Raw genomic sequence first — 25,031 nt, 5'->3', positions numbered from 1 at the left:
ACGAGAGCGCGGCACATAAAGAACGAAAGAACGCAAAAGCATCGAGACATGACGAAGGAGGAGGCAGCGATAGAGCAGAGGGGGCGGGGGGGGGGGGGGGTGAAGCCAGTCTAGCAGCGGCACGCGCGCGCGCATAGCAGCAGACGAGGCTCGGCTGGCTGCACCGCGGTGAGAGTGAGAGGTGGTTAGAATGTGCCGAAACCTTGCGCGGCTGGCAGCCGCAGCGGCAAGCAGCAGCAATAACCCTCGCAGCAGCAAACATCAGAAGCAGCAGCAATAAGCAATGCCAGCGGCGGCGGCCGCCGCCTGCCACGGTGTTCTCTATCGTTCTTTCTTCGGAGCAGCGCGCTCCTTGCCTCCTCCTCCTCCTCTTCCTCCTCAGCAGGCGCGCGCGCGCGCGCGCTCGCGCCAGGAGAAACGCCTGAGTGTGGGAACGCAGCGTCTAGCCGATTCTCACACGGCGGCGGCGGCCGCCGGGGTCCCCTCAAGGGCGAGGAGGAGGCAGCCCAGCAGCGAGCGACGCCGCCGGTGCACGCATCGTTGACCTCAAGTATAAATGCGTAGTGCGGTGGAATGGAAATCGGCTCTGGCCTCCCTTCTTGCTCCCCCCCCCCTCTTTTTTCTGGAGACTCAGAAGCAAAAAGAACAAGAAGCGCTGCAAAGAGGCTTCGGAGGACCGAAGGCAGCGACGGGGGTGATATCTGGAGGAAGAAGAAGTGAACCGGGCAGCGCAGGCGAGGAGGGGTGTGCGCGTCGGCGCGCGTTGTGCGCGCGCCAGCTCACGTCGCGCTCTTCTTTTTCGGCGGCGCCCCCTTCTCCGGCTCCTCCTCGGCTCCGAAAGGCGGAACTCCTGGCAGCCAGCGCTGCCGAGCGTGGCGGCTCGCGGCTGTGTCGGGTCGCGCCGGGCCGGCCTGCGTGCGTGCGTGGCCGGCTGGCGCGACGCGCGCGAGACTCCGTTCCCACGCTCGATGCCAGGCCGCCGCTGCCTAGTCACCCCCCTCTCTCCCTCCTCCCTTCAATTCCCCCCCCCCCCCCGTGCCTCCTCCTCGTCGTCGGCGGCGGCCGCTGCCTGTACGCTGTTGCTGAGAAAAGGGGGTACGAGTAATCGGAGTTGGGTCCTCCGGGAGGGACGGGACGCACGGCACGCTCTCTTCTCCGAGTTCCGCGGCGGCGGTGGAGAGAGGACCGCCTACCTGCCAGCCTGCGAGCCGCGACATCGCGCGCGGTGCATTCCGTTACCGTCGGCGCTGGCTCGGTGCTCGCGGCTTGCGCCCCCTCCACACACACCCCCTGCCACCCCTCCTGCTGCGCAGCAATAACACTCTCGCCTCTGCCGGTGCAGCAGCGGCCGCCGCTGCCGCTGGAGTGAGTTTGTCGTCGCCGCCGTCTGCTGCTGCTCGGTCGCGCAGCAGTGTTGTGGTGCGCTCGCTCCCGAGCTGGATCTGACGAGCGGTGTCAGAATGGTGGCTTCGCCGCCGCCCCTACTGCCGGCTGTGTCGCAGCAGCAGCAGCAGCAACAGCAATCGCCGCAGCAGCGGTACGGACTCTCGCCAGCACCGCCGTCGCCCCTGCTTCCGCCGCCACCTCCGGCGTCGAGCATGGTCAACGCCAGCGTCGCCAACGGGCCGTCGTCGACCGAGCGTCCCACGCCGTCCAGGGCCAGCGAGATACGGCGGGTGAGTAGCGGAGCCCCCACCCCCGCGGCCACTTGCGCGTTTTCGTTTCCTTTCGGCGCCCGCGGTGGGAGTGATGATCTCGCTCGGGCGCGTGGCGAGAAGCGCGTGCTCGCGGCGGCGCCGCCCCGCCCCCTCAGCGGTCAGCTGATGATGGACACCGATCGATCGGCGCCCGCCGTTCAAGTGGCCATCATCTCTCGCTCTCGCGTTTTCGCTGGCTGTTTGCTCCGTTTTCGGTTTCAATCTGGGCTTCCCTCGCAGACCGCGTTCGCGTGTAGGTCACGCTGCTAATATATAGTGCGCGCGCCGAGTTTGAAGAAGGCGCGTGTTATTTGCGCTATCGCTGCGTGACAGCGTAATACCCGTGACAGCGGCTCTCTTGGCGTTCGACCGATGTTTGTACATCTCCCGAGATGTGCTTTCCATGTCGATGCCTCCCCCTGTTTTCGCTTTTTCTCGGCCTCGTCGCATCGCTTAGTTATTGAAGATTGTGGGATACTTGACGCCACTGATCACGACTTGCGTTGCAAGGTCTCCCGCTTCGCCAACTTGTCTGAACCGCGAACTCGGTTGTGTCCGTTGTCGCGGTCATTGTACCGTCTTTTCGACTACATTTGACTTTCGGTATCGAAATGATTTGACGATTCTTTTGGTGTGGTGTAAAGTATCGCCGACGAGAGGTTGTGTTTTGTCAGAAGTACGCTTTAAACGTTTTGGTGGGGGAAAGTAAGAAGAAAAAACTACAAGAATCAATGTGCCACATGATAGGACCGTGTAGAGAGATCACCTCAACGAACTATAAACTCGGTACATATGGGTTTCGTTTGCACTTCTGATCGTACATACTGTGAACTGCATTTTTTTTCTCTCTCTCAGCAAAAATAGGACGATTGAGAATGTTGTGTTCTGACAGACCCCTCGTAAACCGGACGTAAATCTATTATGTACGTTAACCTAAAACATTGCGGTTTGTCAAAATGTTACTTCGGGCGCTTGTTCATTCATTGAGCATTATCGCCCGCCGCCGCCTGCAGCTGTCATAAACGACGCGATCAGCCGAACGACGTCTTGCGCCATCTACCGCGCGCTGCAGAAACACGCGCTTTGTAGCGGGAAGTTTGAAACTCGCAAGCTCGGATTTGCAAGCGTATGTCGTAGCGATCCATTTCTTCTCGCATTTTTCTCGACCTTGCTAGTTGGCTCGGACGTCACCGACTCATCGTCAATTGGTAGATCGGAAATCCAGCAAACCTGATGATCAGAAAATGAGTGGGAAATGAAACGTTTCGTTACAATATGCGGCTCTTGCTCTTTATCTGCGTGCCTGCGACGCGCAACCCTTTTCTATTATTTGGTTATGCTTTCCATAGTTCGGAGTCTCGAACATTTCTAGTGACTCGAAAGGCATACGGACGCGCTCTGCTGAAGGGTCATATGAAATTAGATCGCTTTATGGCAAAAGTGTCACAAATCTTAGACGCCTTTATTCATTTCCCTGCTTGCAAAGCTTCGTATGCTTGCAAATTCTCTCCAATTAAAAGACGTCGATAACGGTAGGCAGCAGTATAGCCGGCGCTGCTATCGTCATTACGACTGGCAGAGCGCTGTCTCGGTTGCGCTGTTCGATCCTCAACATGCACCAACTATAGCCCTTCAGCATACTTCTTCATTAAAATATTTTTTCTTTACCTTTTCTTTTTTTTTACCTTTTTGCCTGCACGGAATGTGGCAGCAGAGCCACTGCATCTTCGTGATGTCACGCTTTGCAGCTTCTTTGTAACATCTCAATCCAGTTGAAACCAGTTTACGGGATGAAAAAGAAGAAATCAAGAAGGAAAAAAAAAAGAAAGACAGCCAGAGCATGTAGTTTCCCCGCGCTTGACAAAGAGTCCTTCTCGCGACCTTCGCCAGAAGGCATAACATAATTGGCTTCGGTTTGACGAAGAGCCGTGTGCATCGCTGCACGGAATGAACATGTGGCGCTCACGTGACTGCGCCATGACGCTACCTACCAGCGCGGCGCGACGAACAAGCGTCTGCCACGCAGCCAGCAGGCCTCGCACTGCGCAGCCATAAAGAACGGACGTCGCACGACGGCAGGCTCGGGCATCAAATCGCGCTGCGGCGACTGCGTCTGCATTCGATGAGTAAAATAAAAATAAAACGACGCCCACGCTTTACGGCACTGTCGGCCGTAAAAGCACAGAAGACCGTCATAAAGAATATGTCATAACGTATATCCCTTGTCATAGGGGGAGGCGTTCGCGGGATTGCTATGCAAGGCGCTTAAGGAAATGCTTTACAGAGGACACTTAAAAGGACACTAAAGCGAAACAATAAATCAGTTTAGACTAATGAAGCATTGCTTGAGAACCCTGCAGGCAGTCATTTCAAAAAAATAGTTTGATTATTAGATGAGAAAATGGAGGTCCAAGTATCAGTGTTTGAATTTCGCGCCGAAATCCCAGCGCCGGTACGTCAGCGTGACGTCAGGGATTCCAAAGTATGTTGTCGCATTTGGGCCACGTTGGCTGAATAAAGGTTCCCGAAACATTCCATGTTTAATATTTGGTTCCTTTAGAACACAATGTATTCAATCTGTACCGCTATATATAATTAGTAGGCCCTAGAAGATGCCATCAAAATCTAAGACGTCACAGCTTCCAGGTGCGGGAACTTAAGCAGGCGTCACCACCCGCATTTTGTTCTTGCGCTTTTTCTGGCTTACCAAACGTCTTATCGTTGTAAGAGTGGTGTTTTTGGTGTTGTAGAACGGTAATTTACTGATGCAGAAGAAATCATTTTTCACTTTAGTGTCCCTTTAAGGAGGTCGAAAATTAGGCTGAGCTGTATTCGACAAATTACACTTCCGAAGTGTCGTAGCGGCCAGGGGCGTTTGTGGAGCCGAACAGGTGGAGACGTGGTATTCTGAAGATCCCGACTCCGTAACTTGTGACGCTCGCGTTCATCTGTCTATTCGAAGTTTCCGGACCCACTTGCTGTGGCGTAATCGATTCTGACACGTATTCTGATCTTAGCTAGCGAGTTCGTAAGGCGTCTCCAATTGGAACGAATTCTCAGGGCTGCACCTGTTCCACGATATTAATTTCAAAAAATGTCCGGTGAAATGCGTTGGCGTTCCAGTTACTTTCGTGCTACAATGCATAAAAGTGCCCTTTCCTGAATAATGTAACCAAAATGCCAATGCATTTCATCGGACGCTTCGAAAATGAATAAACTGGTGCAGTCCTTGAGTATTCGTTCCAAGTGCATATGCCGACTCACCGGCTATGATTCGTAGATTGAAATATGTGTCGTGCGCATACGAAATGAATCTAGGATGAATGTCTCTTTGCATTAGCCATTAAATGCACGACGTGCAGCAGATTTCGGAGCTTGGAGCTCTGTTCGAAGCCCGTTCGTACGCATGTGCGTCGAAAGTTCGTTGTTCCGCTGATGTCGGCGTGTGGTTTGGTTTCAAGAGCAAGTTTCGTTTGCACAGCTACGTCCTGCATCATCGATGCCGGAGACTTCTGCTCTATTGCCTGTAAGCTTTGGCTGTTTTGCTAAAATGAATCAGTGCTGCGAGAGCTACAGAGACGAAATGCACTGTTGAACGAAACACATGGGGCGTCTCATCGGCGTCCAACCAGCGTCGCATCGCTTCCGCGTCTAGTCATTCGGCATTGCCGCATGCAGGCACCGGTATCGTCTGCTATCGAGATGGCAAGCAGACGATGCTGTAGACCGGCACAGCGTGGTAGCAGTTTATTGAGTTTGGAGCTACGGTCGTTGTCTGCACTTGTGGATTCAATAGCAAGCCCGTTTTCGTAGCAGCTCTGGCTGTTGTCAGGATTGGGGGTTCAATCCCATCGCTCGTGGTCCTTTGCACGGCATGAATTCGAAGGTAGCTGGCCCATGCCGTCGTCCAACTTATTTACGCTGAGGTCGTTGGTGAAGTGAAGAACTGCTTCTCATCGAGAACGAGGAAAAAAGGGTTTATTTACAGAAATTAAATCAGTCTAACATGACTGCTTGAGAAAAAGAGTATCAGTCCAACATGACTGCATGAGAGAAGTGAATCAGTCTAACATGACTGCTCAAGAGAAGTGACACCAGCATTCGCACAACAACAGTTTTTATACACTCGGTCCGCCGGCCATACGAGGCGGCGACTGTTCGTTTACTTATCGGCAACTTGCTGCCGCTCCGCGGAACAGTTTACGTACACAAAGGCACACACATTCCGATGCCCAAACGACGGCTTTGGAGGGGTGCCGTTCCGGGAAGTATCGGTGCCAATCGTGGGTAGCTCGTTGTCTTGAGTCACGGACAAGGCATGAGAAGCACCAAAATACGTCTTTCCCGCGGCAGCTTGTCCATGCGTGTCAAATCAGGTCCGCGCTGGAGAACTCCGGAACCATTGTTCACACACCGAACTCGTTCCGTCACAATGTCGATGGGGCTGGTGGAAGGAGGCGGTTTTCAGCGCAAAGGCCGCTTCTTCGAACGCCTCCTAGCTGTAGCGACGGAGAGGGCGGAATGCGCGTTTTGCCCCCCTTGTCGTAATTGGGTGGCAATTTTGCCTTGCAGCTCGCCATTCTTAACACTGTCTGCCTCCCCATTATTAGACAGTTCTAGAACAGGGGCCCCAGAAGTTTGGTGCCCCAAAGAGCTTTGCGGATGTTAGCGTTGGGGCACGCAGGAGTGGAAAATTTTAGAATAGGGCTTTGTATTTGCAGATATGGTCTTGCACTGACAGCGCCACTACGGCGTCAAGTAAAAACTATCAAAGATAATTGAATATACCATTTTATGATAAGAAGAGTAAGTTCGACTTTCGTGTTTTCGCGTTTAATTGCAATTTAGAGGTAATTGCAATTTAGAGGTAGAGCAGCAAGCAATTAGTTGCGCTTAGTTTTGAGTAACCAACTTTACGTGCCTTCACCAGCCAAGCTATATAAACTGTGTTACGCCTATACGAGCCATGAAATCGCCAATTGAATTCGGAATCAGCGGCGTCTAATGAATCAACCTTCATAACACACGCTAGCTGAGAGAAAGCGATAACCGCAGTCACTTTTCCTAGCTTGCGAACTTCACGCGTTACCACGAATGGAGCCCAGTTTGGCGCTAGGTCAGAGCCGTCTCTTCGAATGGGTGCCGCCATGTTTGTCGACGCAACTCTCTCGGGGCCCGCTTTTGGTGTTCCCCGCTAAGCCAGTGAAATAGCGTGCCCGACGCAAAACACAGTTAGCGTCTCGCGCATGCGCAGTGGCTTCGACGCTATTTCTCCGGGGCCCCAAAGTGTTCGGGGCCCCCAGCTGTTCTAAAACTCTCCATTATGGTGTTACACCGTGCTTGACGCGCGCACTGCTGCAGAACGCCTCGTAACCAGCAGAACGCCGAGAGCATCTTATAGTTAGTCAACGAACAGGGCCGCGCTTGGCAAACCGCCGTACTGGATAAGCATTTGGGCGAGTTGGTACTGGTTGAACATCTTGAAGGGGCAGCGCAATAAGACGGAAGACAGAAGGCAGGAACAGAAGGCAGGAAGGCAGCGCTGTCCTGTGTGTTCCTGCCTTCTGTCTTATTGCGCTGCCCCTTCAAGGTGTTCACCGTACTGGCGCGGCAGTCGAAATCGGCGGAAGATGTGGATCAACGCCGTAGCTCTCTTTCGCCCGTTACGCGCAGCGTACACATGTCCGTTAGCAACGTCATTGGAGCGCAGTGCGCGTGCGCGGATAACAGTGCCTTATGTATAGATCAGTTTTGCATTAAGTAGTGCGTGCACTGTTCACGCGGCTAATCGGCCGCTTATATATATATATATACACGCATGGCTGCGCTCTGTGTAATTCTGCGCAGTGGTTACGCTAGCCACGTCTTTTCCTCGGAAGTAATTAAGCGACCTCATTCTCGTTTCGGACCGTTTCCCGTGCAGTGATTATGACGACGCTTTTACAAAACAGCCCTCAAGGGATTGTTTGGCTTGATTTTCCCCTTTTTCGTGTTGTTAATTTATACTCTAGAGAGGCCTGCTGGTCAGTTAACTTTCTTTTATTAAAAAAAAATGAAAAAAAATGAAATAGAAGCAGCATCGTCTGGTGCTAGATTTACAGAACTTCCGCATTCCCGGCCATAAAACAACGTGCGTTCGCCTGTTCGTTAGCGCGTGAGCAAGGATAAACGAAGTTGTCCCTGTACTGAGAGTGTATATGTATATGCAAGCTGCACGTGCGTAACCAAAGTGGCGCTGTTACTTATAGTGTAGATCGAGATCTGGTTGTCCTGCCTCAGGGCTGGGTTTTTCAAAGGTACCAAAGGAAAGGAGAATGCATATTCGGTGGAAACTGTGCTCCTTGACAACCTAAGAAATTGGCACAAAGCTCCGAACACTAAAGCGCACTGTACCTCCCCCTCTCTTCCCTTTTTCCCTTGGGCACCTTCACTCCAAAGCGCTCCAATAACAAGGCCCTAGATGATGCAAAAAAGACGAGTGAAACGATTTCCCGTGACCTACTACGTCATACAGTGACAGCGTCTGCCCGTCCATATACTTGGGTGTTTACGAATAAAATATTCGCTTCACGAAAGACTCCGCAACTTTCGGACACTTCCTGAAGAAGACGGCCGAAATAGCACAGCGAAGTCAGAGGCGTCGCACTGGCATAACCGGCGCCCCAGTTTGGCGCTAAATTCAGTGTGGGTAGCTTTGCCTTCTTTTTGTTGCTGCAACGCTCAAGAAGACCAGCGACCGCGGCTGCTCAGCGGTCGTGGTGCTGAGCGGAAGGTCGCGGCTTCGATTCCCGGCTGCATTTCACAGGGCGTTTAGCTGCGTGTAATAAATAAATAAATAAATAAATAAATAAATAAATACGCGGTAAAAATTCTTCCTTAGCCAACTAGCGCGGCTCCTCTCAGAGCCGTATAATGTTTGAGACGTTAAACTTCTCGAATCAATCAATCAATCAATCAATCAATCAATCAATCAATCAATCAATCAATCAATCAATCAACCAACCAATCAATCAATCAATCAATCAATCAATCAATCAATCAATCAATCAATCAATCAATCAATCAGTTAATAACCATACGCACTTATTTAGCCATCTATTACTCCGCCCGGCAAAGCGTGCGAAATTAAAGTAACGATAGTAATAGTAAAAAAAAAAATACCTGAGAATCGTTCGTGCCAGTGTGTAGATTCAGCGTTCCGTTTCGGCATGCCTCCAGATCTGCAGAAAGCGTTTTTACACGTGACGTAGGAGGAGCAGCTGCTGCAGTAGTTTTGTTCTATGACAGAAAGGGATTTTGCGGAACAAAGCGCAGCTTCAATTACCTTGCGAAGTTGCCTAAGCATTCGGCACGAAAAAAAGAAATGAAGAAGACGGATCGTAACCTTCACACCGCGTTTAAGACGGCATTCAGCCTGACGTCGTGTGGCATCTGAGCGTGACGTGTGGAGAAAAGCTGGGGGTGTGTGCGCGTGGCTGTTGGGGCGCTTCAGTCTTTTTGCTGTATTAGCATTACTCGACACGTGAGCACGAAAGCGAACTCCGTGGCATTTCGATGCCACGTGAAAGGACAAACAGCTATGGGCAGCAGGCCTTCTCTCTTGTCGCGTCGCGCGTTTGTATACGCGAAAGAAGAGACGTCACCGCTGCGTTCGACGACGGGGGTGGGAGAGGGGAGGTGTTCCATGCAGGGTGGCGACACGACAGAGGACGCGGGCCGCGTTTCGTTGCGGCGCTCGGCGCCGTTTGCGTTTAACAACACGCGGTAAACACGCGTGTGATTTTTCGTTTTTCTTCTTGGATGCCGTAGCGAGTCGGCTTGCCATAAGTCGCGCGTGACCTATGGGTATGTGTTGACGAATTGTCTCTCCGAGCAGCAATCTCGACACACGCATGCGCGATGGCTGCGACCTCCAGACAGACAGACAGACGGACGGTCGGACGGACGGACGGATGGATGGACAGGCAGAGAGAGAGAGAGAGAGAGAGAGAGAGCTTTATTGACACGGTCCTGAGAAGCCCTGCCGTAGGGCCTGCGACCTGCAAGTGAAAAAAAAAAAGAAAAAAAAAAGGTTAGCGTGATAGGCATAAGCGCGAGGATAAACTCATCGGCCATATAGGTTCTTAAAGGGACACTAAAGTGAAAAATTATTTCTTCTGCATCAGTAAATTACCCTTCTACAACACCAAGAACACCACTCTTGCAACGATAAGACGTTTGGTAAGCCAGAAAAAGCGCAAAGAACGAAATACGGGTGGCGACGCCTACTTAAGTTCCCGCACCTGGGGGCTGTGACGTCTTGGATTTTTATGGCATCTTCTAGGGCCTACTAACTATATATATCTGTACAGATTGATTACATTGTTTTCTAAAGGAACCAAATATTAAACATGGCAAGTTTCGGGAACCTTTACTCAGCTAACGCCGGCCCAAATGCGAAAACATACTTTGGAATCCCTGACGTCACGCTGACGTACGGGCGCTGAGGTTTCGGCGCGAAATTGAAATACTGATACTTGGACCTTCATTTTCTCATCTAATAGTCAAACTATTGTTTTTTAAATAACTGCCTGCAGGGTTCTCAAACAATGCTTCATTAGTCTAAACTGATTTATTGTTTCGCTTTAGTGTCCCTTTATGTACCATCATTACGAATGCATGAGTGATTAATTTATGAGGCTTGTCATTCCGGAGTCACACTTGGGCTATGGAAGAGTAGGTTGTAGTGCTATTCTCCTAATTAAGGTTGACCACCTGGGTGTTCTTTATCGTTAGCTTAAGTAACGAGCCTCTTGCTTTTCGTGTCCTGCGAAACGTCACCTATAGGATGCGCAAGTCCTTCAATGTTGCGCAAGCAACGAATCAGTCAAAAAAGAGAGCAAGAAAACAACATATAAATAAATAAATAAATAAATAAATAAATAAATAAATAAATAAATAAATAAATAAAACAGGCAAACACTTGATATTTACTTATAAACAAATTTAATCGGATCTGTCCAAGGAGATGTTCGTGCATGTAGGTGGTTCCGGCTGATCCTCTTTTCAAATTTGGTAATTGTGCTCGAAACAATGAAAAATGTTACAAGCAACGATTACAAAAAAAAAAAAATAGAGTAGGGAGTTTCTAAAAGTCTCCAGCGACTTCACTTCTGAAGTACACAAACGAAACGAATGTTCCCGGGTAGGTTGCAAATGGAGTCACTCATAAGTGCCTATTCCAAAGCGCAACATACGGAGCTACTTGAGAGGGGGCAAAAAAAAAAAAAAAGAAGATTGCCTGATCCCAACATACATGTTGCAAGCAATGTGAAGCGAAGTTTTCGTGAAGCATTTCAATTCTGTACCACTAAACGCGATGCCTACAAATGCCCATTTTAATCCCGCGCAACATGTAACCTCCTACATAACATTCATGTTTGTCCAGCGCAAAGGACACAAATTTAGTCTCGTTCCATTTTTATGTTAACGCTGCATCTATACGAAGATACGCCGAAATGCAAATTGTAACATCAAATGGGGCGGATTAAAGATCTGCGCGGCGCTGTCACGTGGACGAAGGCAATGTTTCATGCTTGTCGAAGGAAGCACGATGATGACAGGTGTGTGGTACAGAGAAGGTACGGCACAGTCGTCGAAATGCGACACATCCAGTGGATTTTGACAGCCGCGTCTGCTCGGGGCTAGCAACGTTAACCGTTTATCGGTAAAGGTGCACTATTAAACGCGCCAAAGTATGAGCCTCGCAAGCTTCGAGAAGGTTTCTTGCAATATACACGCCGGAACTGCCCAAATACCAAAAAATAGTTTGAAATCGGTAACGCCGCACTGACGCACCATCACCTGGGGTTTCTGCGCAAAACCTAAAAAAAAAGAAAGAAGACTTACAAGTTAGACTTTCATTTTCTATTCTATTGACCACCCCCTTTCCACCCGAACTAACGAAATTTGAGTTTTCGAAGAACAATCTGGCGTGTTTAACGGGCGTAGTGTTTATCCTCAGTGCCCCTTAAGAAAGTTGTGCAGTGAACGCTGACCATGTCGTTCAGGACTGGCAGTCCACTAGGCGGACTGTTACAGAATACCTCCCCCCCCCCCCCAAGGGGGGGCATTCTGTAAGAGTCCGCTTAGTGGACTGTCCATTTCCGCCGCTGCTGATTGGCTGCAGCTGTACGAGCGAGGAGGCGACGAGCGGCCTTGGCCAATCAGCAGCAGCCGAAATGGACAGTCCACGACTGTCCATTTCTGGAATTCCACTATCCATTTCCATTATCCACTTCTGGAATTCCGCTGGTCCATTCTGGAACAGTCCACTACACTATCCATTTCCACTATCCATTTCTGGAATTACACTGGTCCAATCCGGAACAGTCCACTACGTGGACTGTTCCAGAATACCCCCTTAGCACGCTGGTCGCACGCGCGGCTCGTTGACCCGGCGGCGATGGACGCGAGGACGCGGCGGTCGTGGGAACGCAGGGAGCGGTGATCGGGCAGCAAGCGGCGGTATCGCTTCAATCTCGCAACGCGCGCATATTAACGAACTCGTGGACCATCGAAGGGGTGATCGCGGCCAGGCGCCACGGTGTCGGCGCCGTTATTTATAAACGTCTGCTCCGTGAGGGAGGAGAGTGTGAGTCGGTGGAGGAGGAGGGGACGGCGAACCTAACTGCAAGAGTGCGCGGCGCCGGTACAACCGCTCGCGGACGACTAGGACAACCAAGCTGAGAGCTTGTTGGCATGCTTTCGCGGTTGAAAAAAAAAAAAAGCGTGGAAAACGCGGACGAAAGTTACCCAACGAGACACGAGTTCACAGGAAGATGGAGGCTTGAAGTACGACGTGTCGACAGTGAGTCGAACAAGGAATGTCGCTGAAGCCAACGTTTCGGCAAAAGGATTCGGTCTTCGTTAGGACAGCAACTGCTTCGTAAAAAACCACGTGTGCGGCTACAAGCTTGGAAAGGAGGGTTGCCGGTTGATTACGTCTGCTACTCGTAAGCTGCAACAATTTTGGTCCTTCTAAATTGGGCTAATTTGTGGCTACTTCGGCAGATGTCAAGATCGAGTGCCATATATAGTGTTGCCGATAACTGTGGGATCATGTGGCTGCAGCCAAGCTACTTTCCTGCATGGCTACCTTGATCGCGTGAGTCTATAAGCCACGGAGGACGAATTAGCGGAAGAGTACCAATTTCCCCCACCCCCGAGACATGCTGACACTTCTGACATATAGCTTGGTCTTGGTCTATATGTTGCGCAGAAAATTCGAGCGTTGACTACACTGAGCGCACGGTGTTTCCTGCCAATGGAGCGTGACTCTGTGGAGTTAAAACACCAGTATTCGGTGGCATATTCCGACGTCCTGTGAAAGCCGCCGAAATTCGATTCCGAAACATTGCTTTCTCAGCGTCAGAACGCCCAGCCTGAGATCTGGAGATGTACGCCATACAATGAGTGATCGAAATTAAAAGTTAATCCAACGTCCTTCCCCAAGGATGTCCGACGTCCCTCAGGCTCCCTTCGTGGAACTTCCTTGGAACCGTGCACTCTTCTGGCACCGTGCCAGATGTCGGAAGCACATCGAAGGGAGATCTTATAACAAGTCGCGTTCCACATACGATTACGCGTTGCTTTCACTGTATACAGCCTCTGCCATACCTAACGTGAAAGCGCCTTTTCGTTGCCTCTGCGGATGGTGCTTGAGATTTCTCGTTGGAGTGCCTTGAAAGCTTGGAAGCGTTGCAGTGCCTTGAAGTCCCTCGATGCTCGCGCCCCTTACAGCTTGCGTTAGTTAGAATTAAGTATAAACCCCATGCAAGCGATCTTGCACGCGACAGCGACAAGCGACGCGATGGAGATGGCTGTCGCGTTCGCTCGTCGCCTACAAGTTGCACCCCATGCGAGCGACGACTTCGAGCGACGTCTCCCCAGCGTTGCCGGTATGAGGGCAGCAATATAGGCGCCGAAACTAGCGTGACGCGTGCTTTATTAACTTAAGTTGATGTATTTTACTGTAAAAAGCAGCATAAAATATTTCTGAAAGTCTTGCAGTAGGTTCTTATCCTTGCACGTATAAAAATTCAATCGTTTGCTCGTTCCGTGCGACAATCAGAAGTACTGAAGTTATGTACATCCAGTTCCGGCTTTGCGCTATTGGCTAGTCGCTCATAGCACTTCCGGGCGACGAGCGACGAATTCTAGATTTGCAAAACCGAGCGATCGCGCGACAAGACCGAGCGATCTGTTCAAGCGACGGCCCGATCCGTCGCGCGAACCCGTCGCTCGTCGCTGTCGCGCACAAAATCGCGTCAATGGGGTTTAGCCTTTAAGCTGCTACATGTATGTGCGTATCTATTGTTCGGGTTAAGTCTGGCTGCGTCTTGTACAATGCACGCATTCTCTAGATGGGACCAGCGATTATTCGTGGCTTGGCGTCGCACGTGAAAGGCCGAACACTGGTGCTCCATTAGAAGAGGGAAGTTGCACGCTCGGGGTGGCTCGAACCGAACGCTAAGGGAAGAAGGACGGCGGCCATTTCGAGGCACTATAGATCCCGACGATTACCTGCGCCGCACTTCCACGCGCAGTCGCCAATCGGACAGACAATCTCGTGTTGAGCTCTGTGCATCTCCGTTTTGTATTCACCCGTCGTTTCTCCGCGGTGAAACACATCTGAAAGGCCTCGCGTTTGCGATTCGCTTTTTCGTTTTCTCTTTCTCTCTTTTTCTTTCTTCCTAAACGGCAGTTTTCTCCGCTCTGTTGGCATCTGGCCGGGGAAGCTTTCCGCTACACTGCAGTGTGGCTTTGTATGCGTTTCGGAGACCACGAACTGTCTTGGCTCATCGGAGCTCCAGTTGCCCTCATCGACAATCGCCGAGCGTGATTCGTTTCGTGCGCGCTTACGTACAGAGTGCGTGTGTGAGTTGGAAGGAATTGATGAGCCTTGTAATCACGTGGCTGGCTGGTTCACTGTGCACTGTTGAGAGCCGATTTTTGTTATCATTGGTTACGCCGCCTGACGTCAATGTACTGCGACGACCAGTTTCGCGGCGTTGTGATTGACGGCGTCGCACTTTCGAAAGCGCCGCGTCTGGCGTTCTTCGAAGTCTTGCTGTGTCATCGAGGTGAAGCTCGTTCAGTAACAGACGCGCGCACTATATAAAAAAAAAGCGGTACACGGGATAAATTTATGTGAACGTCTCTATCACAGCGCTAGCATATAGCAAGTAGATCAGGCATCGATTACTCCGAGTTCCGACGGTAAGCGTTTATTTTTTTCCACGCGGTTCTTTCTTTCTTTCTTTCTTTCTTTCTTTCTTTCTTTCTTTCTTTCTTTCTTTCTTTCTTTCTTTCTTTCTTTATTCATTTATTTAAGACATTCCTTACAGAAATGCCTTGGGGGACGCGACAAAAGGCACTGAACGTGCCTGACTGGGCCTCGCCACCCTTGGCAGCAGCAGTCACACAAGAACAATAATAACAAAAGTATTCACTACAATACGCTCAATTTGGAACACGGTAGAACTTAAACATCAATAAGTGTTCCTCATCAATAACATAAATCAGTAACATAATAACATAAATACACATACACATCAATAACATAAATACACATATAATTAGATACATTGTACAGGTGTGTCGCAACTATCGTCCTAGTACAGAAAATATATCGGACTTTAACAATAAAAAGCCAAGACACAGAGTAAGAGGAACCGCGCGTGCAATCAGGGAATCAGATCGAGTGTGCCCCCAAGTACACTGTGGACAATACTGTGCACATATATACTCGAACGCTTGATGCGTGCCTATCTGTGTCCTTCATCAAGCTTTCGCTCTCTTTCGGTGCTCTTCAATAACTGTGTATTTTTTTTCTTTGTAGAGTGTTAATTGTGGACCTTGGAGCTATGGCGCTGATTCAATAAAGCTGCTTGGTGTAGTAAATTTGGATTCTTAACGCTTAAGGGTCTCCCTGTACTCATGAGTAGGGTATTGCGGTGGGGGGGGAGGGGGGGGGGAGGGGGGCTCCCATTTGTTCTGGTCAATATATGTATGCACGCATGTATATACTTAGGAAAAATGAATATCAAGTAAGCTACTTGAAAAAATTAGCGAATTCTCAGGTAGTTAACTGGGCTGGACATCATTGCTGCAGAGCCCATCGTTACGGGGTGCGAGTCCCCTCGTAGCGTTTGTGGAGAGGGGGGCGCACTCCCACCCCCTCTTTAGAGAATTCCTGATTTAGAAGGAAGAGGGGGAGGAGAGGGGTATTAGCTACAGGTTGATTAATTAAACCCGGTCAGTGCCGCTTGAAATCATCGTTCATAGTATTATAACACCTGCGTTCGTGCTGTAAACCAGTATTAAAGGGAAAATTGAGAGGAGGTATTCAGAACGGGGTCGTTTGGGTCGTTTAAAGTGTGTAGTCGCTGATAACGAGCCCATGCATGGTGACGAACGATGTTCTCCTCCTATCCGTCCCGCAGGCCACCAAGCCCATAATGGAAAAACGGCGGCGCGCCAGGATCAACCAGTGCCTCACCGAGCTCAAGGCGCTCATCCTGGACGCACTCAACAAGGATGTGAGTGTCGCACCTTTGTTCGAGCTGTGCAGTCTGTGACGCATGCGCGCGTGCGTGCTTGTTTTGTTTGTTTGTGTGCACGTTCCTAAGGTGTGTTTATTGTTGCGCTAGTTGGTGATATTAGACGAGGGGCGCAATTTGACACCGAGCAGGACGGACGACCCGCAAGGACAGTTGATATAGAAGCGCTTGTCTTGTCTGTCCTTCTCTGTGTATGTGTGTCAATTCCGTGATCACGTTGCTCGGAGCACTGACAAAGGAAGTTGCAAAGAAGGGAACGAAGATGTAATTTTTTGCCAGTGAAAAATTGTATCATTGCAATTACAATATCATGTACAGAACTCAACACGACGTAATCATGAACGTGCACCAACTAGCCCCTCTGATTGGTTCACTTAACGTGTCAATTTGTGCCTCTCTTCTAATAGTTGTGTGCGTGCGTGCGTGCTTGTGAGAGAAAGAGAGAGCCAGCGTCGTTCATTTTGCAAGATTCAGTTCTCTATTGACGGGCAAGCACAACTGAAAGCTATAAAGCTAGGTATTCTGTGTCTCTAAGAAACGGCTTTGGGAAGTAACGAGGAAATAGCAAATAATGAGCAGATGGACCCGACAGAATTGCACCATTTCTAGACTGCTTCATATGCGCGAATGAGACGTTGCAAGGATAAAAAGAAATATATCGAAGATATATGCTATCGCCCACACGCAAACATGAATGAATGAATGCTCTGGCGATCCAACAACCGTCGCACAAGCAGAGTCCTTGGCACTCCTAACGAAAACTATACATTTCATTTCATCTCATCCAGAGAACTGCCACCAAGGGAGTTTCACTTTATGAAGGGAACTCGCATACAATACTGTCGGGTCCCGATTTCTTCGTTAACTCAATTATCCGCCCATGCGCATTTACCGAAGACACTGCAGCCCACTGTCTCGCCTATACATACCAATTATTTTCTAGTGATAAGTGACTAACTTAAGCGACATCTTATAAAATTCAACGAGGCCTCACTCTTCGAATTACCTTTGCGCAGCCGTCACGTCACTCGAAGCTGGAGAAAGCGGATATCCTGGAGATGACCGTGCGCCACTTGCAGAACGTCCAGCGTCACCAAGTTGCAGGTTGGTTGCCGTATTCTTTATAGTCATGCACGATCGCTTAACCGGGCCTGCTGTTTGCCACTTCTTTAGCATTTGTCAGGCTGATTTGCGTGGAATTTGAAGACTGGATTGCCTATTCTTAAGACTAGTTAGCTATAGCAGGTTAAATGAACAGATAGAAGGAGCGAAATCCTTTCAAGGGTACACAGTCAACGACCTGATAGCTGTCACCCTAACGGTTTAGGATCCTCTCCTTGACGAACTCGTCTCCATAACAAAAAGAAAAGAAAGAAGTTCGCCGAAGATTACGATCGTCCCTAATGTGAAATTTGAGCGCAGCGCTATGCGTCTTCTCATTTCGCGATGCATTATTGGCTGGCGCGGACAACTTGTCCCAAACGAAGCGAAGTGTGGCACGAGTGCCTCGCTAATTGGCTGATCGTGAGAGGCCGCGCGTGGCTGACGCGTGGGCGCGATTCACAGCAGCCGCCGCAGGCAGACCTTCGCTCATGCAAAGCTTTAATGAACAGACGACGCGTACAGTGCCTCGATGCGCCCGCCCAGCGAACAGTGCGGAGGCGAGCGAGTCCGTACGCTCCCTAACGACCCGCGCCAATCTGGCGCCATCTTGTAGCCACCGTCGCCATAGTCCGCCTTGCGCGGCACTGCACTTCTCACGTTTTCGCCACATCCTTCTCCGCTTTCCGCCTCATGATACCGCTGAACCCTCCTCCTTCGCTTTCCTCCTCGTTCTCGCCGTCTTTCATCACTCGCTGCGCTCCGCGTTCGCTCTCATCTTTCGCTGTGCTCGTTCGCTCGGTTACGAGGTACAACGTCGACGCTCGCCGCAGGAACGGGCGCATAGAGAGCTGCATAGAGAGCTAACATGTAAAATAAATGTTTCTATGGCATTCTGGTCACTCCGTCGCCCTTAGATTGTTCCCGAGTATGGCCAGAAGCATACTTTAGGAACTGGTAAATTACATTCTTCAGAGTGCAGAAAATTTGAGACCGCTGACGTGAGGAGGCGCACTCGCGTACTCGGTGTCTGCATGTTCTCTCGTAGCCGGCCTCGTCTCTTCTGCATTCACAAACGTTTATATGTGTCATCTTACCCAGCTAACTGCTCTATACACAACCGCAGCGTAGGGAGTTATCACCATACTGTAAATCTCACTTTGCAGGAGCAGTGACAGCGCGACTGGCAACAGATTCAGTCGACTGCTTCACCAAGCACTTTTTGACCGCAGATCGTTGCCTCTCGTTCTTCTCCGCAGCCGCCCTGTCCACGGACCCGGTGGTGATGGGCAAGTTCCGCGCCGGCTTCGCCGAGTGCGCCACCGAGGTCAGCCGCTACGTGTCGCGACTCGAAGGGGTCGAACCGTCCCTGCGCCAGCGGCTGGTCGGCCACCTAACGTCGTGCGTGAACGGCTTCAACGGCACCTCGGCGGGCGGACCCACGTCGCCCCTGGGAGGCGTCGCGCCGGGCCTGCTGATTTCGCCGCTCAGCGTCCAGATCCCCACCCTCGGAGACCTGCACGGCGTCGCGCACTCCGGGCCCCTCGGCGCCGCAGCGGTCGGAGGCGGCGGAGCTCCGGGACGCCTTCAGCTCGGAGGTCTTCCCCTCATCCCCAGCAGGCTGCCCAACGGTGACCTGGCGTTCGTTTTACCGACTGTCGCGGCGACAGCTTCCGGCGGAGGCGCCGCCGTATCGTCAAACAGCGCCGCCGTAGCCGCCACCGCTGCTGCTGCGGCGGCGGCGGCTGCTGGGCCGCCATCGTCCTGGGGACCTCCGACGCCGACCAACACGTCGACACCGACGTCGCCGCACCCTCCTCGGTCGCCGAGTCCCGCGAGCAGCTTCGGCGGCAGCCCCCTGTGCAGCCCCATGGGCAGCGACGTGGGCAGCGAGGACGCATCGTCGTGCGACGCCCAGTCGATGCTCCAGAGGTCGCCCTCCTGCTTCTCGCCGCCGCCTTCGGCGGCCCTCGACGACCTGGCCACGATGCATCGGCCGCCCTTCTTCCGCGACGTCATCCTGCGCGGGCTCGAGGCCACGGCTGCGGCGACGCAGTTCCGGGAAGAGATGCAGCAGCGGGAGCACTCTCAGAACGAGGATGACGAAGACGACGAACACGGCAGGGTCGGGGACGACAGCGTCTGGAGGCCCTGGTAGTCAGCTTTGTGAAGTGCCTTCTCTGTACAGAACTATATTGCCGTTTATGTTGGAAGAACTTGGCGTTCGTTGAAAAGTTTGTTGACAACGGAATCTACACCCTAGAGGATGCCGGCAAGGGGGGCGAGATTATGGGCAGCGGGAAGAACAACGATTCTTGAAAGCAAGCAACAGAAGATGCTGTGCCACGGATCATGTTACACACGAGACTGATAAGCAAGGTGAAAGCCAGTGACATTAGTTTTATGTGGCTACTGTAGTGCGCCTGGCAGTATACAGTCTTTCTCTAAAGTTTCGAAACCGCTCGGCGACTGAGATTTGTCTCCGGACTTATCCGAAAGATTCGTATGGCAAGCCTATGGCTCTCCGAAACTGGAGAGAGTTAGGAACGATGCCCTCTTCGATCTATAGAGTCCTTGGAGCAATGAATCTTTTCAACGGTCCCAATATATGTTCGACGCGATGTCTGTTGATGCTCGGAGCGCTACGAAACTTTAGGACAGCCTGTATGTACAGCGTCGATAGTTTGCAGTCTTACGAAGTGCATGAATAGTGCATCAAATGTCGAAGGCTTGAGGTGAAGCTCGTCCACTAGTCCCAGGCTGGTCGTCGTTGTTTGCAACGCTCATACGTTTGTTCTACCCTTTTGCTGGGTTGTGTGGCGTGAATCTCGCGATGTAGAGTGACAGAACAACGTTGAAGGCGCGAAGCGTTTCCTCTTAGCAAGCTTTGACACTCTTGATAACGCTTACGTACACTATTAAACGGCAGCACGTTTCGAGATCAGCTGGAACTTGAAGGACATCTTGCCATCGTTTTGTCAGGTCTCTGTAGGACTGCTTTATAGGGAAGATGTGCCTTCGTGGAACTTCACGGCAGCAGTACCTACGAATTGTCGTGCGAAACCGACGTGTATAATGACCATCGCTTTAGGGGTATTTTACCTACGACAACAAATTCGTTTAGAATGGAACTTGGTGCCTACCATATGAACCCCATGCAAGAAATGCCATGTTTAAATCAAAACGTCTAGTGAGCCTAAACACTGCAACACATAGGGTCAAGTGCGTGGATAAACTAAGTGAACTGGCACGGCAGAAAAGTTTGTGTTAACAAGGTCGACACCGCTTGGTTGCCTTACGAAGGATGTTTGGTTACTGTGATGGTGCTCGTATTGCTCATCGCATCGATTCGCTTCTAACGCGCCGTTTATATCATATATATTTATTGACCGCATGCAAAATGATTGTTGCAGAAAATAAATATTTCTGAGGGAGCAAGACTGAATCTGAAAGCTGGGCGGAAGCATTTTGTATAATGTGTGGTATACCTCGCTCGCTTCACCTTATCAATTGGCCTTGCGGTGTTCTTGTCATGACCGTGGCCTTTTGTTGTTGCTCTCCAGCTACACGTGTTGTAAAGCACTTCTTGTTTCTTGTTGCACGACTCGGATCTCACCACATCGACTTTACACCATACACGACGCTATTTTCGTACGAAGCTATGTTATAGGAGAGTGTGATACATGTTTTTGTTTGTACATAGATGCTGCGGCAACCACCACAGTGTGCCTTACTGCTGTACATACGTCCATTTAATTACGCGAGCTACGTTCCTCGCATCTTTTTGTGTGTGTTTGTATATTTTTTTCATCGAATCTAATTGCATGGCTTTGTTGACGTCATGTCTTCCGGTGTTACAAGGGACATGCATTTCGAACAAACGTTGCCTTTTATGCTGTGCGAGATGTCCCGGTTTCGCCAGCTGTTACGTTAAACGGACGAAGAATCTTGACGTACAGCCCTTTTCAGAAGTTCCTGGACCATTGCGGGCGTTTCCAGAGCACCTGCCTGAAAGTTTGTCGGGCAGGGCTTCCGTACACTCCTCCCTCACAGCCTTTAGCTAAGGAGGAAACACAAAATTCTCAAACCATGGCCTCCGACACCGGTCGGCGTGCGTCCGATCTCGGAGGACGTGCTTATTGCACTAACGCTTAGTAGTTATCAAGATAATCAGGTTTGGCGGTTCTTGCGAACCAAGTGGCCTTCTTTATGCCAACAAATCTTACGGCCACATTGGAGCTTGTGCTTGGCACTCTGGCTTTAGAGAGCTGATGACGTAATTATGTTTTCGAGAGACAATGTACCGCCTTGTGCGAGTCCTGGTCCTGCACCCAGTTATCCGAGAACTATCGAAAACGCCTGTACGCGCACGATTGCATCTTGTCCGAGAATAGGCTGAGCAGTTCTCTCTATGCAGCGAAACGCAGCGTTTGAGTTTTTTGTATGACTCGTATAAGGGGGCGTGTACATTGTGGCCCCCCTGGTGTGCATACGATGTATCTAATTACGTTGTCTATTTGTATCTTCATTGATCTTTTTGCCTTTGACCAACGGAATGTAAAGGGACCATAGGGAGGAACCTTTAGTTGCATTGGTAAATTGCACTTCCAGAATGACCAATACACTCATTCTCGTGCCGTGCGCGGAGGGGTCGCTAAGCCAGAAAATACGGGAGTATGAAACAAAGTGGCGGCGCCTTATTGAAGCTCCTCCTCCGCCAGTTTCCTGCGACGTCATGTATTTTGACGTCGTCTCCGTCGTCCTGGTTAATTGTCTATCGATAAAAATACTGCATTGAATTTTAAATGAACCGAGGGTTCGAACTAACATGCTTGTACAACTTCCAGTCTGGGCCAAAACGGCCTAAATACGAGAAGATATTTGGAAAACAGTGATGTCACACGAACATATTGGCGTTGCAGTATATGGGCGGTTGATTCAAGAAAGGGAAGGTTTGCTTCTATTGTGTCGTATAATCAAAATCTTTGCGCTGAAGAAATTAAAATACAGTTTCGAAGCATTACTTCATAGCTATAAACTGAACTAGCTTAGTGGCTCTATTTACTGTCCCGTTGGCAGCTGCAGTTCAAAACAAGATCCACCGTAACTAAATTACGATTGCGGTCTCGCTTCAATGTGACCTGATGTGAGGCATAACGTATGGGGGCGAACCGCAACAGCATGAAATGGCTGCTGTAGAAGGCGACGAACTCTAAATTGTGTTTGTAGCGCCGGTCCATTATTGTTTACGAATGCGATGGACGCTGCACAAGTACTCTTCCCTCTACGCATGTTAAACATGCGAACTGTACATACAATTACCTCACTTTCGAATCTGCTGGACCAAGTTCGGTAGCTTGTTACATATACTGCATACAACATATGCTGTCTTCCACTGTGTCAGTTCGTTTTTCCTCGATTGTTCTGTACAAAACACGTGCCTTCTTGTCGATGCCTTGATCTCGAAAACGTGTATTGTTGGGAAAGAGACATACTGCCTTTTTTGCTCAAGTGCCAATAAAAAGAAGTATTTTTTTCTCATTGATTTGGTTCTGACTCACGACTGTTGCATCTGGACGCCACACAAAGGTTTACACGACACGTTATTATATTATCGTGGCTCGGGGAAGACCGTACTTTTGCTAACATTTAATGAGATACATAACCCCTCTAGCCATGTCTCCAGCATTCCTAAATAATTTTGCAGTTAATGTATATTATTTGCGGATGTAAAAAAATCGATATCATCCGCATAAATATAAACATGTACTTCCGGAGGCAAAGGAATTGTGCTTAGCAAAATGTCAGATAATATAGGGGAAAGAACGGAACCCTGTGATACACCTCTTGTCTGCTTGTGTTTAGACGTCGAAATACCGTGTTGGTAACAATAAAACTCTCTATCCCTTATAAATTAATAGATCCAAGCGGTTATATATTTGGGAAATTCGTAGAGTGAAGCTTATCGAACAGAATGCAATGTTCTACAGAGTCGTATGCTTTTGCTAAATTTAGCGTCACCAAAGCTGCGTACTCTCGTTTGTGACGAGCAAGTTCAATGCGGCTCTCTAAATCTACATGGGCGCACCATATGGAGTGGCCGGGACGAAATCCAATCTGACAAGGACTGAGAAGGGTATCACCCTGCATAAAATTTGTTATATGGCCGTGCAGAACCCTCTCTATTAATTTGACGACACTGGAAGTAAGAAAAATTGGTCTTACGTTTTCTAAGTCAAGTCCACATGATTTTTTCGTTAACGGTGGAATAATTTTAGCTACTCTCCACTCTCTTGGAACCCACGAATTCTTGAGAGAGAAATTTATTACGTTTAGCAGGTCCTGAGGGCCATAATCAAATAAAGCTTTTAGCATTCCTGTTGTAATTCCATCTGGACCGGGGGCTGACTTCGGTAACGAACCAATAATGCCTTCAAGCTCTGTCGCTGTTACTGTTACAAAGTCGTCTACCAAGGAAGGTTTCTCTAGTCCTATCGGTAATTTATGTTTGAAACGTCGCGCAAGTCCTTGAGCAATTTTCTCAAGTGATTCTGATAATTTTTTTGTTGATAGAACGACAGATTCGACGTTCACGGGCGCAGGTATAGCTTTACGAGACCGAAGAAATTTAAACAGGGCTTTTTTATTGCTAGACTTCGAAAGATATGTGTAGTGCCTGGAATCATAATCCTCCTTAGCTTTTGAGACTGTTCGTTAAAATGTGGAGCTATATATGTATAATCAGCCCAATTAACAGGACAGTGGTTGTATAAAAGCTTTTTCCACACAGCTCTTCTACGTCTAAAATCCCGCTCGCAGTCAGAATTCCACCAGGGACAATATGATCAGGTACTTTGCAGCAAGGTTCTGCACATCAGACGCAGAAGAAGACGGAGAACGAAACAAGAGTCTCTGCTTACATTATTATTTTTATGCACCCAATTAAACCACGCGGTTCTTGGCCAATCCCCCAGTGTGGGTATGTGCCACGGCCACTCAGGACAACAACAACAACAACAACAACTACGTCCCTGCGTGTTTAACGTCGGGCACGTCCACCTCTTAGGCCATGGTGCCTACAGCGTAGTTTGTGTGTTCCGTATAACCAGAGAAGGACATAGGTCGGAGCGCTCTTTTCTGCAGTTTGATCACTGGATCTAGCTAAGATGACTACGTGTGCCCCCATGCCTCAATACAGTAGGTTAAATGACTATGAAAAATACTAAAGTGAATCATTCGTGGTGTACACGTGGGAAAATGCTGACGCGCCTGATATAAAGCAAATCATGCATGGCTGAGCCGGCTGCGAACATTTGCAGTGTGTGCCCTGTAATGAAGGGATGAATCTAACGTTATACCGATATATTTATATTCTTCGGCTTCTGTAATTCTTGACATCGCAATCTTCAAAAGTTATTGGTGGCATTTTTACTCTATTGGGCGAAAATACAATGTACTTTGTTTTAGATGCATATAGTGTGAACTTGTCCGTAAACCAGTTTCTTAGTTTTTCTAGTTATCTATTAGCAGTGTATTCTAAGCGATTTATATCCTTTCCTGAGATTAAAACTATGGTATCCTAAGCATACATTATTTCCTCGCCCTTATCAAGCCTTTGGGGCAGGTCGCT

At 49.6% G+C, this 25,031-nt stretch overlaps 1 protein-coding gene and 1 long non-coding RNA gene across 4 annotated transcripts in view; one reads left to right on the top strand and one right to left on the bottom strand.

The window, feature by feature from the left end:
• Positions 1-22,942, top strand: part of LOC139056192 (transcription factor HES-1-A-like) — a 145,082-nt gene extending 122,140 nt beyond the window's left edge. For 2 of the 3 annotated variants that reach the window (XM_070534205.1, XM_070534207.1), the window contains 3 exons: positions 16,184-16,279; positions 17,317-17,404; positions 18,661-22,942. In XM_070534205.1, the coding sequence (XP_070390306.1) occupies positions 16,184-16,279; positions 17,317-17,404; positions 18,661-19,559 (1,083 nt within the window). In that variant the 3' untranslated portion in view covers positions 19,560-22,942. Of the gene's footprint in view, positions 1-185; positions 1,677-16,183; positions 16,280-17,316; positions 17,405-18,660 lie in introns of those variants that run through there. The other variant, XM_070534206.1, reaches the window with a different exon arrangement.
• LOC139055586 (uncharacterized) lies at positions 7,631-9,234 on the bottom strand. The gene is made up of 3 exons (XR_011511872.1): positions 9,022-9,234; positions 8,859-8,917; positions 7,631-8,511 (listed from the first exon to the last, which is right to left on the bottom strand). It is a non-coding gene; the product is annotated as an uncharacterized lncRNA (long non-coding RNA).
• Positions 22,943-25,031: the final 2,089 nt, after the last annotated feature.

This window comes from Dermacentor albipictus, chromosome 2 (genome assembly GCF_038994185.2).
Source record: "Dermacentor albipictus isolate Rhodes 1998 colony chromosome 2, USDA_Dalb.pri_finalv2, whole genome shotgun sequence".
NCBI lineage: Eukaryota > Metazoa > Arthropoda > Arachnida > Ixodida > Ixodidae > Dermacentor > Dermacentor albipictus.
The sequence above is the reverse complement of the archived record's forward strand: the minus strand, read 5'-3'. Positions and strand labels throughout refer to the sequence as shown.